The sequence below is a fragment of the Phalaenopsis equestris genome, unplaced genomic scaffold (genome assembly GCF_001263595.1).
Source record: "Phalaenopsis equestris unplaced genomic scaffold, ASM126359v1 Scaffold000002, whole genome shotgun sequence".
NCBI classification, from domain to species: Eukaryota; Viridiplantae; Streptophyta; class Magnoliopsida; order Asparagales; family Orchidaceae; genus Phalaenopsis; species Phalaenopsis equestris.
The window spans coordinates 39,485,578-39,500,706 of NW_018164444.1; the positions used below are offsets into that span (position 1 = coordinate 39,485,578).

The window sequence follows — 15,129 nt, forward strand, 5'->3', positions numbered from 1 at the left end:
TGTGAAGCACAAATCACCAATTTCAAACACTTAAGCCCTGGAGCAATCGCGACGACAAGAGTTTCAGAGCTAAATTCGTGGGCAGCGCGGCGAGGGATTCAGACCGAGCAGCAAGAGGATACTCTTCAGCATTATCTTTTCCTTCACATAATAACAACCCATAGGACTTCGAGGTAGCTCGCCTAGCGCGACGTAAATCCTCACATCTTATTTAGGCTCCTGTACAATCATGTTGTGCAGCGTAAGTCCTAACTCGCCTTAGGTTCTGAGGTTGTCATATGACACGACGTAAACCCTCTTATTTCTGCGGGTTATTTGTATAATCGGATATTATGCAAATGTAAGTCCCAAATAATAAAATTGGCGGGATTGAATAATTGAATAACATCATCACTAAAAATGTAACCACACAGTAGAATAGTTTGGGAAGTCATTGTGGGTTCTCCTCAAGATCTAGGACATCCCCTACCTTTTCTTTTCTTTGGACTCCTGAAATAACTGTTCCTACTTGAGTCACTCCCACTTATTTTTTTCCACGTCCTACCGTGAAAACCTAAACCTTCACTGTTCATGTTTGAGCCACTCCCATTTGCCCTTCTACGTCGTACCTTGAAAACCTGAACCTTGAATTCTTGAAGACTAGAACCATTGATCATTATCGAGAGTTTTCTCAAATGACTCCCGTCATTTGGGATGTAATTAACTATAGGGGCTTGCCTCTATAGGGAACTTGGAACCCAGATAAAATAAACCCTATTTAATCTTTGTATTAAATAGGGGAACTTGTCGGTCATATATAAAAGGTTCGCAGACTAAACGGATGTCACAAATCTCTTAGTTTGTTGGATTGGGTCTATCGCCGAGGTCTACACTTATCTTTCGGGAGGGTGTAGTATTCGCGGTATCAGGCACGATTATGCAAACTATTGGACGAATGAGATCCATTTGGTCTCATTTTTCAAAAAACTAAAACACACTACTTTTAAAACCCAAACTATATATCTTTTATATTTAAATTAAATCTCAAAAATTATTTTCATATTTTCATAATTTCAAAATCTAAATCTATTAATCGAAAAAGTTGACCGACATACATATGGGGATGTTATTATTAAAATTCAAGCTGGATGGTTGAAGCGGTGGAATGCATCGGGCGTAATGTGTGAAAGAAAAGAATAGCTTAGACTCGAAAAAGAAAATTTTGTGTGATGGTGGTGAGACATGCAATGTTGTATGGCACATAATGTTAGCCTGTAAAAGATTAGCATAAAATTAAGTATTGCTGAAATGAGAATGCCTAGGTGGATGTGGGCTTTACACATAGAGACAAAATGCAACTCGAATATATCCGTGAAAGGTTTAGAGTAGCTCTAGTGGTAGACTAAATTAGAGAAAGTTGCGTTGGATGGTTTGTTCACAATAAACATCAACCATTTGATGAGCCGATTAGGAGAGTGGATGTTTTAGATTTATTTTTTTTTAAGAAAGGTAAAGGTAGACCTAAAAAGACTTGGGCATGTTGCATAAAATATGATCTTAATTTATTAGTATTAAATGATATTATGACACTCAATAAGTCGCAATGGAGAAGAATGGATTCATATAGCTGACCCCACTTAGTGGGATAAAGGCTTGTTTGTTGTTGTTCTCATGAAACTCTATTCAGATATCCACTATCTTTATTCCAACTAACTATTTAAGGTATTTAGCTGTTCTGCCTTTTTTCACATCCGCTAACAACATCACACCAAATTTGATCTCAAGTCTCCCTGATGCATCTTAGTGTCTCCTTCAATCAAAAGGGATGTAAAAGCTACTCTCCAATCACTAGATAAATATACAACGACATGCATGTCACATTCTTTAAAAATCAATCTTATTTTTCATATCCAAAATTCAGGGGGAGAACTCAAGAGAATACATATTTAAGACCTCCAAAATACTCAGGCTTCTTGAACTGAATCAAACCCAACGACTCAACCGACTGAACCAAATCCTACAACCCATCTAGCTCCACCTGAAGAACCAAATTGTCTTTGAAGCAATCATAATTGTTCTACTCCACCTCAACTTGACACGAATCGAACTTCAATTTGTTTAACAAAAGAATGATAATTGAACATGTTGAGGACACTATCCAGAGACCTGCGACTATTAAGAACTAGAGTTATCACGAATCGGAACCAGGTTCTCTTGCTTTTGATAATCATAAAGATATGAAGTTCTTCTCACATAACTCCATTGTATTGCTGTTTTGATGACTTATATCAACCAATTACACGCATGAAAGGTGTCTGAATGTGCATTGGCCATCCAATCAAAAGATATGTAGCTTATGGTAATTTGTTGTCACCTTACATGGATTTTGTGATAATATTTATAATGTGCAGGTTCTCAACTATATCTAAGAGGCTTTAAAAGTTTCATAATGAAAACAAGCAGTTGAGAAAGAAATTCAGGATCTTTAAAATAATAACACATGGGCACTTACGGAGTTAACTCATCAAAAAATTCTTGTAGGCTGCAAATGATATTCACGGTCAAGCACAAATTAGATGGAATTGTAGCCAAGGGATTGATGGAGTTATAAGGGTTTGACTACCCAAAAATCTTTATGCCTGTTGCCAAACTTAATATTGTTGGAATTGTATCTCTTAAATTAAGATTGTCATTTATACCAACTTGATGTCAAAAAAGCCTATTTGAATGGATGTCTTGACGAAGAAGTCTTATATGATTACTATACCTCTAAGCTTGGAAAATTTGTCGAACAACAGGTTGGTTTGTTAAAGAAATCTTATATGGTTTAAAGTAATCGAATCGTACTTGGTTTGACAAGTTTGCTAAAACTGTGATTACAAACAAATATCATTAGTGTCAAGTTGATCATACATAGTTTGTTAAATTCAATTCTAAAGACAATTTTTATTCGCATTATATATGTTGATGATATTATGTTGACATGTGATGATTCAGAGGAGATTATTAGACTAAAAAAGATTTTGAGGTCAAGGATCTTGAGACTCTTCGATGCTTTTTAGGAATCGGTTTAAGGAGAAAATTATCATATCCTAAATAAAGTACGTCTTATACTTGTTAAGTGAAACTAGCATGTTTTGGTGTATGCACCCATGAATCCAAAAAAAAATGTTGTCAAAAGTGATGAAAAAGGTTCACAAAGGAAGATGTCAAATCTTTGTGGGCAAGCTCATTTAACTGTCACACACAAGACCTGATATTGCATACTCATTCAATTTAGTAAGCCAACTCATGATCAATTCACCTAAGGATTATTCAAAAGCAGTGAATAGAATTTTGAGATATTTGAAGCTGATTCTTGGATATGATTTTCTCTTCAAAATGCTTGAAAATCATGAGATTGATATATACATATATGCTAACTGGGCAGGAGAGGTAACTGATAGGAAATTGACCACTGGGTATCATTCATATGCCTGGAGCAATCTCGCACTTGGAGAATCAAAAAACAAACTGTTGTCTCTCGGAATAGTGCAAAAATTGAATATCTTGCTTAGGGAGTGTGACTTCAAAGGCTATTAAGATAATTTAAAGTTGATACAAAGGACATAATTAAGATATTCAGTGATAGCCAAGCTGATAAAAGTATAGCCAAAAATCTTATGCACCATGACATGACAAAACACGTCAGTATTGATTGATACTTCATCTAAAAAAAAAAGGTTAACAACTAGATTATACATAAGTTTTGTTCCAATGAGACTTTTGATTGTTGATATTTTCATCAAAGCGCTATTGAGGGTCAACTATGATAAGTTGAATTTCATGCTTGGTTTGTAAAATATTTACAACTCAACTTAAGGGTGAGTGTAGAAAGTAGCCAAAAATTTTATGCACCATGACATGACAAAACACGTCAGATTGATACTTCATGTAAAAAAAAGGTTAACAACAAGATTATACATAAGTTTTGTTCCAATGAAACTTCTGATTGTTGATATTTTCATCAAAGCGCTATTGAGGGTCAACTATGATAAGTTGAATTTCTTGCTTGGTTTGTAAAATATTTACAACTCAACTTAAGGGTGAGTGTAGAAAGTAGCCAACCAGTGTGCTCGGTTAGGAAGAATTTCATTTCTTTTACTCATAATATTTCAATATCTATTTTTTTTCTTTATTCGATATTTCTTATTTCCATGTTTTCCAATTTTGATGGGACTCTTAATTGAAAGAGATTTTAATTTTGTATTTTTTGAACTGATATATATATTACGGTGCAAGTTATTATTGTGTGGAATACAAATTTTTCTCAAATTTCGTCAACTTTTTTTTATGCTTCCTAAATTGGTACAAGAAAAATGTGAAGGAAAAAAAAACTTGAAAGCCTTAAATCAAAGAAGACAAACATAATGACGCCACATATCGCTTCAAGACAATTTATTTAAAGTTACCTTCATTCCAAACACATCCTTTTGAGTTTTGACTTTGTGAGTTTCATATAATATTCAATGTTTCATTTTTTATTTAAAAAATATATCAAATTTGATATGTTGCAATTCATTTTTGAATGGAAACATTTCAACATGTATGCAATAAAATTATTTGTGCTTATATTTTTTATTCAAAATTTTATTTGACCGTCATTTAAAGCCTATCACTCAGCTCTTATGCAAATAAGATTTTATCGTAGGTAATGCTTTTTTTTTTAATATTTTATGCCAAACATATATTTAACATATCTAGTATATTTTGAAGAATTTCCTAGCATAGATTTATTATTTTTATATTAAATTTTAACTAAAAAGATAAAGTTTCCAATGCTGATCCCAAGCTCGATTGAAAGTAAACTTAAAGTATTTTTTAAAGAAGTAATTTATGCGATCCATTGAAGAAGGTTTAAGTCCCCATTAAATGAGTGCTTAGAATGAATCACATCGACATAAGATAGGGAAGTTGTCATATTAAAGGAATTGCATTCTTAAACAAGATTCTTCTTATGCATACAAACACACATGAGAGCATCTTTTACGTTTTGTTGAGACATTTGTTGGGCTATCCTCATTACCTCATTCTTGTCATTCTTTGCAGTCATCATATATTGATTCATAGGTCCATTTGACTCACTGTTGGATATTTGAGACAAAGAAGAGGAAAATTAGCCGCAAGACCCACTGCTATAGTAGGAGCTATTATCAACTCTCTTAATAAATTGTCGTTGTGTTAAATACTTTGACATGGCTTTGTTATTTGTATAAGTGCCAAATTCTTGTTTCATTTATTCATATATTTCGGCCATTGTGTTAAATACTTTGGCATAGCCTCTTTATACGTATAAGCGCTAATCTCTTGTTTTAGCTCTTGAAACACTTTGGTACATGATATAACATTCTTAATAGAATCATAATGATGTTTTTTCATTCTTACAACACCATCTTTAACCATTTTATTACAAATAAATTTGAGTTTTCTCACTTCCTCATATTTGCACTCGGACACTATACTTATACGCCATATCTTTTTTGCCCCATTAAACTAATTTTATAACCTTTGACCATTTAAAAACAAGCTTAAACTGAAAACCTCAATCAGAACAGAGGAAACCTTATCCAAAATTGAAACTCGGAAATGCAAATGATTAAAAGAAAATAAACACTAGAAAAAAACATTAAATGACACAAAAATATATTGAGATGGGCTGCTCGAAATAACTGGAGAGGCAATGATGGAGCAGTAGCGGCAGTTATAATTTTGAGAGTTCATGTGTGATTTCAAGTTATCTGGCTTTATGATTCCTATCGCTTTCTCAATTTGATTTTGGTAAACAACTAACAAAATAACTAATAATTTTACTTTTATACATTGGATTTATAAATTAGAAATTTCAAATAATTTAACCTCTAAGTTTTTAAGCTTATACCTCAAAATTGTGTTGAGGTGCGCCTCATCCCGTCTGAGGCCTTAACCACATTTGGCAAACTTGAAGCATGTGCCTTATTTTATACCTTCTCAAATTTGTGTTGATGCATGCCTTTAAAATAGTAATTTTAAAGTTTGACCTCTTGATGGCTTGTTGGTCATTCAATTTCACAAGTATTCTTAACTGTTATGTATTTTTTCATCACTTCATTTTCTATATATATATTTTTCTCACATTGGTAAAAAATGTTGTTATTTAAAGTACTATTATATTTGTATAATTTTTACACATTGTGGTTTAAAAATAGCTAGTTGAATTACTATTATACACGTATAATATGTGCATATATGATATACAAGTATATGATATACAAGTCATGAACCATATATGATATACAAGTCATGAATGATCTAGTTTGCAAAACCATGCTTTGCATTGTGCTTTGCAAATTGAAACAGTAAGGATTCTTCATGCATTTCATCGTGATTAGCAATTTAAAAGCACTTTTATCAATCGTTTTATCGCAAAGAGTGAGTTATAGTAATTGAGAGTACATGCACTTAACTGCTCGTTAGCAAAATATGATAAAAAAAGGATGCATCAAAATCTTGCAAATAAATTATAAGAGGTGATTTTAATAGTAGGAGCAGCACAGAGCAAGGACAACGGGACATATAGGAAACATAACAAGCAGATGTATGCCATTGTTTGGATGCATTGCAGCTGCCTTCAACAGTACCTTATAGCAAACACAACATGTATATAACAAGCAGACACTCCCACTTTTATACCAAATCAATCAAAGAAACAAAAGAGAAAAATAGAATTATTAGTCATCATAAAGCCTCCATATCTTATGGAAGAAGATTGAGAAGTCCAAAGTCTCAATTTTAACTCTAGGTGAAGCAGCGCTGGAGATATCCAAATTCAGTTGTAGTAATTGATTTAAAATGAGAACTAGTCCTAAAAAAATTGCATATTTAACTCTAGCAGAATTTGCATACCCTGAAAAAATAAGAAGAGATCTTCCTAAAATTCACCAAGCTGTATCATCAATGAATGAAAGTCATCCTTTCTGGTCACTTATTTTTAGAGAATTCAAGAGCTAACACCTTTTCCTATTTGACAGGTTGTTGTCATTTCAGGTGAGACAGGCTGCGGTAAGACAACACAACTACCTCAGTATGTTCTAGAATCTGAGATTGCTAATGCTCGAGGCGCGACATGTAGTATCATTTGCACTCAGCCTAGACGTATATCTGCCATGGCTGTAGCTGAAAGAGTTGCAGCAGAACGAGGGGAAAATTTGGGTGAATCTGTAGGCTGTTCATTTTCTAGAGTTCTTACAGCTTTCATTTCTCCACCATGTTATTGCCTGAAATTTACACACACACACACACACACATGCAGTCATTAATATGCAATTTTTTCAGGTTGGTTATAAGGTTCGGCTAGAAGGTATTAAGGGGAGGGATACTCGCCTTCTTTTCTGTACGACAGGAATTTTGTTGAGGAGATTGCTTGTTGACCGAAATTTGAAAGGTGTTACGCATGTGTTTGTAGATGAGATTCATGAACGTGGAATGAATGAAGGTAGACTGTTGATTGTACATATTGTATGTGGAAATTTTGACATTAAATTTTGCTTTATCTTGATGCTAGATTTTCTTCTTGTCGTCCTGAAAGACCTACTGCCTCGTAGACCAGAGCTCAAGTTGATTTTGATGAGTGCTACTCTGAATGCTGAGCTTTTTTCTTCATATTTTTCTGGGTCGCCCATGATGCATATACCTGTAAGTTAGCTTCGTTTGAATAATTCAGCTTCAACCATCATTATATCTATAGCATTTGCTTCATTTTGTACTGAAACGATGCAGTGTATTATTAGTTGGACAGTTTTTCTTCTTGTTTATGTATTTAATTTTATTGTCATGTTGGTCTTTTCTTCAACAGATTTTCTCAGTTTCAATACTTATATTCTTTTGTAGCTTTTATTGATTTTGTATTGTACAGTGCAGAACCATGCGATTTATTTCATTTTATTGATTTTGGGGTTGAAATGCTTAATCAAGCACCAATCACTGGAAGAATAATTTTGTTTCAATTTCTAGATAACATTGTTTGCTGTTGATTTTATTGTTATCTTTTAAAACATAAGTTAGTCAAATTATATATTATTTTGAGGTGGATGTTTGTTTTCAGTATGAATTAAATTGAAAAATAGTCTTCTAATTATTCATGCGTTTCAAATTCAATTTTAGAGTATCACTTTTTTCAATCGTTTGCTCTTAATTTTGCCACATAATTACTTTGCATTCTTATTTTTTCTCATAGTCAACTTTGTTATCTGTGGCTTTTTTCACTACTCAGCAGTCAGATAACATGGCCAACCTACTTGAATTTTCATAAAATTTAATTTACAAGTTTCTTAATTTTCTCTTATTGCATAATGCTTTCAAGAGACTTGCTCTTAGCTATCTAGTCGCAAAGTTTGAAATTGTATCCTTATTTATATCTCCATTCATTTGAATAATAATTCTAAGGCATTTAAACCTTCATTAAAAAAATATAGTTGGTATTGTTTTTATTCTTCTATAATTTGCACACTCTTGTGCATCCCCTTTATTTTTAAAAATGGGGACCAAAATACTCTTCCTCCACTCCTCAAACATCTTTTTAGTTTTAAAAATAATATTAAAGAGTTTTGTAAGCAAGAAACTCCCAAATCTAAACATTTCCATATTTCAATTGCGATATTATCAGTTCCTACAGGCTTTTCACCCTTTTTTTTTAAAGTCTCCTCAACTTTCTTTTTTACTAATGCGGCGGTAAAAATAAAACGTTTTATTGTTAATATGATATTAAGATCACTAAGGTCGATTTTATATTCAGAAACTTCATTAAAAAGTTTATCAAAATAACTCACCCACCTATTCACCCACCTATGTTGAATATCTATGTTGAATATCTTTTTTAAGAAAAACACATTTTGATTTTCATCTTTAATACATTTTGCTTGAGTTAAATCTTTACTTTTCTTTTATCTCTGTTTGGCTAGTTCAACATATATTTTTTACCCTCTTTAGTATCCAATCTATGATAAAGATCATTAAAAACAAAATTTTTAGCGTCACATATTGTTCTTTTATACTTCATGCGGGTCTGTTTGATATTTTTCCCAATCCTCTAAGCTTTTACATTTAAACCAATTTTTATAACATAACTTCTTATATTTTATCTTTTCTTGCACATTATTATTCCACCACCAACTATTTTTATTTAAAGGAATTTTTTCTTTTGATTCTCCAAGTACATCTTTTGCTATTTGTTTAATAGTGTTTGCTACTTTATCGCACATAGCATTTGCTTCATCTTGAACATCCCAAATTTTGAAATCTTGAATTTTGATCATAAAAATAATTTTATTTGAGTTTTTTAGGTTCCGTCATCTAATTCTATTATGATGATTCATAGTATTCTTTATTTTACAACTCTTCATCTTAAAATCCAGAACTAAGAGACGATGTTGGGTACTTAAATCCTCACTTGGAATGACCTTACAATCTTTACAATCTCGATGATCTCTTCTTCTCATAAGAAAATAATCAATTTGTGTTTTTAGTCAATTTGTGTTTTATTAGATCCATTCTTATAAGTAATAAGATGCTCATCTCTTTTCTTGAATAAAATATTAGTAATAACAAAATCGTACGCTAAAGAAAAATTTAAAATAGTTTTACCTTCTTCATTAGTCACCCCAAAACCGTATCCACCATGTATATTTCTAAAATTTTCTACCAATATTTCTAGTATATTTCTAAAATTTTCTACCACTCTACCGACATGTCCATTTAAATCTCCTCCAATAAAAATTCTTTCTTCAAGAGGTATCATTTATATTAAGTCTTCTAAGTCATTCCATCATTCATCTTTAGACCCTATATCTAAACCTACTTGAGGAGCGTAAGCACTTGTAATATTAAAAATCTTAGTATCAATGATAATCTTAAGAGCTATAATTCTATCTTCAACTCTATTAATTTTTACAACATTATCTTTCATTCTCTTATCTATAATTACACCTACGCCATTTCTAGTGCGACTCTTACCAGAATACTAAAGATTTATGGGAGAGGGTAATTGAACATATGTTAAGACGTATTACAAAGATTTCTCATAATCAATTTGGATTTATGTCGGGCAGGTCTACGATGGAAGCTATACATTTATTGAGAAGTTTGATGGAGAAGTTCAAAGATAATATGAAAAATCTACATTTGATTTTTATTGATTTAGAAAAGCTTACGATAAGGTTCCAGGAGCTATCCTTTGGAGAGTTCTTGAGAAGAAAGTTGTTGGTATGACTTATATTCAAGTCATTAAAGATATGTATACTATAGTTGTTACTTGTGTTCGAATTGAAGGAGGATTGACCAAATATTTTCCTATTCATGTTGGATTACATCAGGGATCGGCTTTAATCCCTTATCTTTTTGCTTTAGTTATGGATGGTTTTACTAGACATTTACAGGAGGATGTACCTTGGTGTATGTTTTTTGCTGATGATATCCTTCTCGTGGATAAGACGAGAGAAAAAACCCAGGAAAAATTTGACTTATGGAGGTTTACATTGGAGTCTAAAGGTCTTCATTTGAGTAGAACGAAAATTGAATACATGGAATGTAATTTTAGTAGTAGTAGCTCTAGTGACAGCAGTGTAACTTTGGGTGATCAAATTATTAAAAGGTGTGACGATTTAGATATCACGGGTCTGTTGTTCAAAGCAATGGTGATATAGAAGGGGATGTTAATTGCAGAATTCAAGTTGGTTGGTTGAAGTGGAGGAATGCTTCGGGCCTTTTGTGTGATACAAAAGTACCTCTTAGACTGGAAGAAAAATTTTATAAGACGGTGGGGAGATCTACAATGCTCTTTGGCACTGAATGTTGGCCTTTAAAGGAGAAGCATAATACTAAGTTAAGTGTTGCCGAGATGAGAATGATTAGGTGGATGAGTGGCTTTACACTTAGAGACAAAATGCGAAATGATTATATCCGTGATAGGGTTGGTGTAGCTCCTGTGACGGACAAAGTTAGAGAAAGTCGTTTTAGATGGTTTGGTCGCATTAAGCGTCGACCATCTGATGATCCGATTAGGAGAGTAGATGTTTTAGGTTCAACTTATGTTAAGAAAGGTAGAGGTAGACCTAGGAAGACTTGGGCTTATTGTATAAAAAAATTATCTTATATTATTAGAACTAAATGAAAATACGACACTAAATAGAACGCAATGGAGAAAAAAGATTCATTTAGCCGACCCATGTATTAGGATTAATGCTTTGTTGTTGTTGTTGTATTGCTTTTTATTCTAGTAAAATTAATTGATAATATTTACTGTAGCATCAGATGAAAAGGTTGCACGTTGATTTTTGCTTTGACAAGCACTTTCCAATATTCAAGAATTAAATTTCTATACCAAGTGTTCTGATGTTTGTTGTGGGGAGCTTTCATGTCCTAGTTGTGATCTTTTGCACATGTAGAATATTTATTTTGCTGTACTGTATACTGCTGAGCAGCACTCATTGTTCCTTATATTGCAGGGTTTTACATATCCTGTTCGGACTCACTTTTTAGAGAATGTTCTAGAAGTTATTGGACACAGGCTGACTCCGTACAATCAAATTGATGACTATGGACAAGACAAAAGTTGGAAAATGCAGAAGCAGGCTCTTAGGAAAAGGAAGAGCCAAATTGCTTCTGCTGTTGAAGTAATTTGTTTTCCTTTCCCATTTATGATGTACGATGATTGGAATTAGCTCCTCAAAACTATGCCTTGTTGCTTTATTCTAATAAACAGGATGCTCTTGAAGCTGCTGATTTTCGAGATTATAGCTCTAGAACTCGTGAGTCACTAGCCTGCTGGAACCCTGATTCTATTGGTTTCAATCTCATAGAGAGTGTCCTAGTCCATATATGTCAAAAGGAAAGGCCAGGTGCTATTCTGGTTTTCATGACTGGTTGGGATGATATTAATTCACTTAAAGAACAGCTTCAATCTCATCCACTACTTGGAGATCCTAGCAAAGTTTTAATTCTCCCATGCCATGGGTCCATGGCTAGCTCTGAACAGGTAAACTTTATTTCCTTGTCAGAAATGTAGTAGTCGTAGATTTTTAGGTTTTATCCTCCTCATGCCCATGCTAATTCTCAGTGCTTTATTCTGCTTTCCTGTTTTCGTATATTCTGGAATATGCTTTTGTATATTCCTGGTAGAGGTCCCCGAGCTTTCCATGATCTTACTCAAATATGCTTTTGTATATTCTGGAATTTTTGGTGTAGTAGATGCAACGTATGCAAGTGTTATATGGGTTTTGTAAAGTTTAATTTTTAAATAATCCGTGAATTTAATTGCTACAGATATTCTTATAAATGTGAGCACATTAATGGGTGTGCTTTAAAAGTATGTTTGCTAGGAACATGGTAGTCTTAGTAATTTTAAAATTCTCGTACATTCTGTGTTGCTCAGTCAATAGAAGTTCATGCACACTGAATATCCATTTTAAGTGTACCTAGCATTAGATTCATCTTTTAACAGAGTTGACAACCAACGAATGCCATAAATTTCTTCTCTTTAGTCATATTTGCATTACCTTTTTGTTAGTCTGTAGATAACCATCAGATTGTGGAACCTGTGCTTGTTCTTTGTTTTAAGGGACTTACATGGTCCAGGTCACAATGTTCCTAATGTTCTTTTCTAAAGTCATATAGATTATTTTATGCAGTCTTTCAAATCAAATAATTATTGAATTAATTGTCATTTGACTCTACATGTTGAATGCACAACATTGCCGGACCAACTAAAACATGGATCATATTCTCTTTTTCTTGAAAAGGAGTTGCTTGATGTCTCATTTCTATCATTTGGCATCAAAGCCAATTGATCTAGAGCTCATGTGCTTTGGAGAACTGAAACTTTGCCTCTCTTTCCTAGAGACCCATCCACCTACTTTATTGGGAGCCACGTAAGTCACTAGTTCAAGGCTTATGTCTATAGGTATGTGACATAGTATTTAAATTTACTAACAAGTCACACCTACACCAAAATCCCACCCAAAACAGCAACCTAACTTTCCATCCATCCATATTTTGAAGCTTCAATGATGAAACAAGCACCATCTATCTTTTGTATGATATCTTCCTAAAGGCTCCATGCCCCAATAAAATAATTCAGGAAATCCTTGAATAAGTTCAGCATATATATACACTTAGGAATGAATGTACGCTGCGAGCGAAGCACCTAAAAATTAGCTTGTGTTTGACTCGATATTTTTTGTGTGCATCTCAATTACTAGTTCCACTCATGCGTATCTCGTTCTCCATCATCGTGGTTTTTGAGCAGGAAAAAAATTTATATGGTTTTTGAAAGCCCATTTCACCCCCCACCTTCCCCCTTCTCAGGCATATGTGAAACCATCAATTGCAAGATCTTTAACCATAAATTCTTAAAATGTTTTAGGAGATGCCGAGAACTGAGAATACTAATGGGTTGGTTGCTGATTTTGACAATCAACAAAGGAGAATTAGGGTTAGGTCGAAATGTGGCTAAAGTTTGGGAATAGGAAAGTAAAAATTGGTGGAGGTGAATTGGGTAAGGGCGGATGCTAGGAAACCCTAGGGTAAGACATTAGGCTAGCTCTGATACCAAATAATACCCACAAAGAAAACTGAATTATTATTGCTGAATTTCAACCATTACAACCATGAATCCTGAAAATCCTAGGGTAGGACATTAGGCTAGCTCTGATGTGGCTAAAGTTAGGTCGAAATGTGGGGAGGGGATCTGGAAGGGGTCAAGGCAGTGTAAGTGAGGTGAGAGAGGTGCTGCTGTCCAACAGGGCTCCTCTAACATGGAATCGGGGTTGGAGGCAGGAAAACGGCTGGGTGAGGAGGCTTACAGGAAGGCGGGAGGAAGTGGCCTGTTTGTGGAGGCTGCATGCGGGCTGGAAGGGCGATCAGCAGCTACTCTGGTGTTAGCGGTAGTGGAGATGTAGGAAGGGGTAGGCAGGGTAACGAGATCGGCTGGGAACAAGGAATACGACAGGGAGGAAGGGAAGAAGCGGGTTGCAGGAATAGAAACGGGTGCAGGGAGTTGGCCGCCAGTAGGGGAAGAGAAGTGGGGGAAGGATTTGTAGACAACACCACCTTGGGAGAAAGTTATAGCCGATGCACCACCCTAACCGTCGATATTGGGGGGAAAATAGGATGCCAGTGGCTGTCCTCACAAACTGAAATAAGAAAATAACATAAGCTGAACCCTAACACTACAAATAACATATAAATTGAAGCTGGATGGGCGGGAAGTGAAAATAGGAAGGCGGGAATAATTCCCGCCCAATGAAAATAAGGGGTGGGGGCCGGTTTAGCTTCGGCTTGACCAAACCCTCTCCAGCTGACCTGGTTGGGGCCGGTTGAGCCCCGAAGCCCTACGTCACCAATTCCAACAAATTAAGAAAATCTAAAAGGAATAATTTCTCAAATATTTGTCATAAACTATTAATTCACAATTTTTTGTTTACATCAGAGACGAGTCGTGTGAATGCAAAATGTTTACCCTAATCATGTTCACTTGTTTTGCTTTCCCATTGTTTTGGATGCATGCAAGCATTAACGTTTTCTTTGTATGCAAGCATTAAAGTTCCACGTCATGCCCATGTCTGGACTACTTATTTTCAAGTAAAAGTTATACTGTTATTTCCATGTCAAGCTATCTTCGGCAATGTTGAATTTGTAGTTTTCTAAGTTTTGATGCTGTACAAATTTACTTGGTTGGTAATTCTTTTTGTCCCTAGTTTTAGAACATGCAGATTGTATTATTATTTAATGCTTTGCACTGTCCCATTCTACATATCCTTTTTAATTTTGTTTGAATATCTGTACGTTTGGTTTGGAAACAGAGATTAATATTTGATAAGCCACAAAACGGAGCGAGGAAAATAGTTCTTGCTACAAACATGGCTGAGACAAGTATCACAATCAATGATGTTGTTTTTGTTGTTGATTGTGGAAAGGCAAAAGAGACTTCGTATGATGCGTTGAACAATACCCCATGTTTGCTCCCAACATGGATCTCCAAGGCTTCTGCTCGACAGGTATTTCTGGTGCTAGTTTAGTTTTGCAAACAAACTTAACGGTTTAACGTTTCCTTTATCCAATAATTGTTCTATGGTTAATAAC

At 34.2% G+C, this 15,129-nt stretch overlaps 1 protein-coding gene across 4 annotated transcripts in view; it reads left to right on the plus strand.

Annotated features, from left to right (window-relative positions):
* LOC110018053 (DExH-box ATP-dependent RNA helicase DExH3) overlaps nt 1-15,129 on the plus strand; it is an 83,198-nt gene that overhangs the window by 36,172 nt on the left and 31,897 nt on the right. For all 4 annotated transcript variants that reach the window (XR_002293325.1, XR_002293324.1, XR_002293326.1 and 1 more), the window contains exons 6-11: nt 7,026-7,214; nt 7,330-7,489; nt 7,559-7,689; nt 11,496-11,663; nt 11,753-12,025; nt 14,850-15,044. Coding sequence is in view for 1 of the 4 variants with exons in the window: in XM_020715278.1 (XP_020570937.1) it covers nt 7,026-7,214; nt 7,330-7,489; nt 7,559-7,689; nt 11,496-11,663; nt 11,753-12,025; nt 14,850-15,044 (1,116 nt within the window). In the remaining 3 variants the exon portion in view is untranslated. The remainder of the gene's footprint in view (nt 1-7,025; nt 7,215-7,329; nt 7,490-7,558; nt 7,690-11,495; nt 11,664-11,752; nt 12,026-14,849; nt 15,045-15,129) is intronic.